At 31.9% G+C, this 882-nt stretch overlaps 1 protein-coding gene across 1 annotated transcript in view; it reads right to left on the bottom strand.

Annotated features, from left to right (window-relative positions):
- The window catches only part of LOC107645592 (CASP-like protein 1E1), a 1,220-nt gene continuing 555 nt past the window's right edge, over positions 218-882 (bottom strand). Inside the window, exon 2 of the mRNA XM_016349644.2 lies at positions 218-758. Coding sequence (XP_016205130.1) covers positions 386-758 — 373 coding nt within the window. The 3' untranslated portion in view covers positions 218-385. The remainder of the gene's footprint in view (positions 759-882) is intronic.

The following is an 882-nucleotide window of genomic DNA, read 5'->3' as shown; positions in this document are numbered from 1 at the left end:
ACATTAACTTCCAATCAATATATAAGGATGGTGGATATATATAAATATACAGCTATTGATCTTGGGGTAGTTATACCTTTACTGCGTTTACCTACTTTAGAAAGTGAAATTACTCGAACCCACTCTTGCTTTCACAAAAACAAAGTATGTATATTTATTCCACTGCTCTTAAATTAATAGAGACACCTACCATCTGCTATTCCAATATTAAATAATATTAACTGAGCAAAGGAAAAAAAACACTTTGATTCGTTCAGATCAATCAAACATACATATATAAGATTAATTAACCGCTAGTATATATTTTCATGAACACTATTGATGAGCATATGATATGATATGATATACTATAATAAGATGTGATGATGATGTAATATTAATACAATTAAGTAGAAAACTTGTAATAATGGAGTTTGACGAGAGAGAAAAGAACCATGAAGAGGAATGAAATGGATGCAAAGAAAGAGAGGAGAAATGCAGCGGTCATGTGGCGACAATATGCATCAAAGACATTGCAAACTTTCATCCATTGAATGTGGGAGTTTCCGTTCTGTGCGATTACTCCCACAGCAGCAGCAGCACCATTTGCTGAGAATAACAGTCCCATCATTACAAGGTCCATCACCGTTACACCAAACTCTACTACTGAAGTAGATAACACATCACTATTATCGTTTCTTCTTCTTTTTGCCATCTCCAACATCACCAAAGATGCAGCTGCATACGAGCATGCTATGGCGTTTGACACCAACAAAAATCTGTAATAATTCCCAAAAAAAATAAAAAAAAATAATTAATCAATCATTTTATAAAATATATATTTAAATTATTATTTTTCTAAAACAAAAAATTCAACACAACAACAAATTGAAACGAACAGAA

Source organism: Arachis ipaensis, chromosome B06 (genome assembly GCF_000816755.2).
Source record: "Arachis ipaensis cultivar K30076 chromosome B06, Araip1.1, whole genome shotgun sequence".
In the NCBI taxonomy this organism is placed as follows: Eukaryota; Viridiplantae; Streptophyta; class Magnoliopsida; order Fabales; family Fabaceae; genus Arachis; species Arachis ipaensis.
This window is presented reverse-complemented; position numbering and strand designations above follow the sequence as displayed.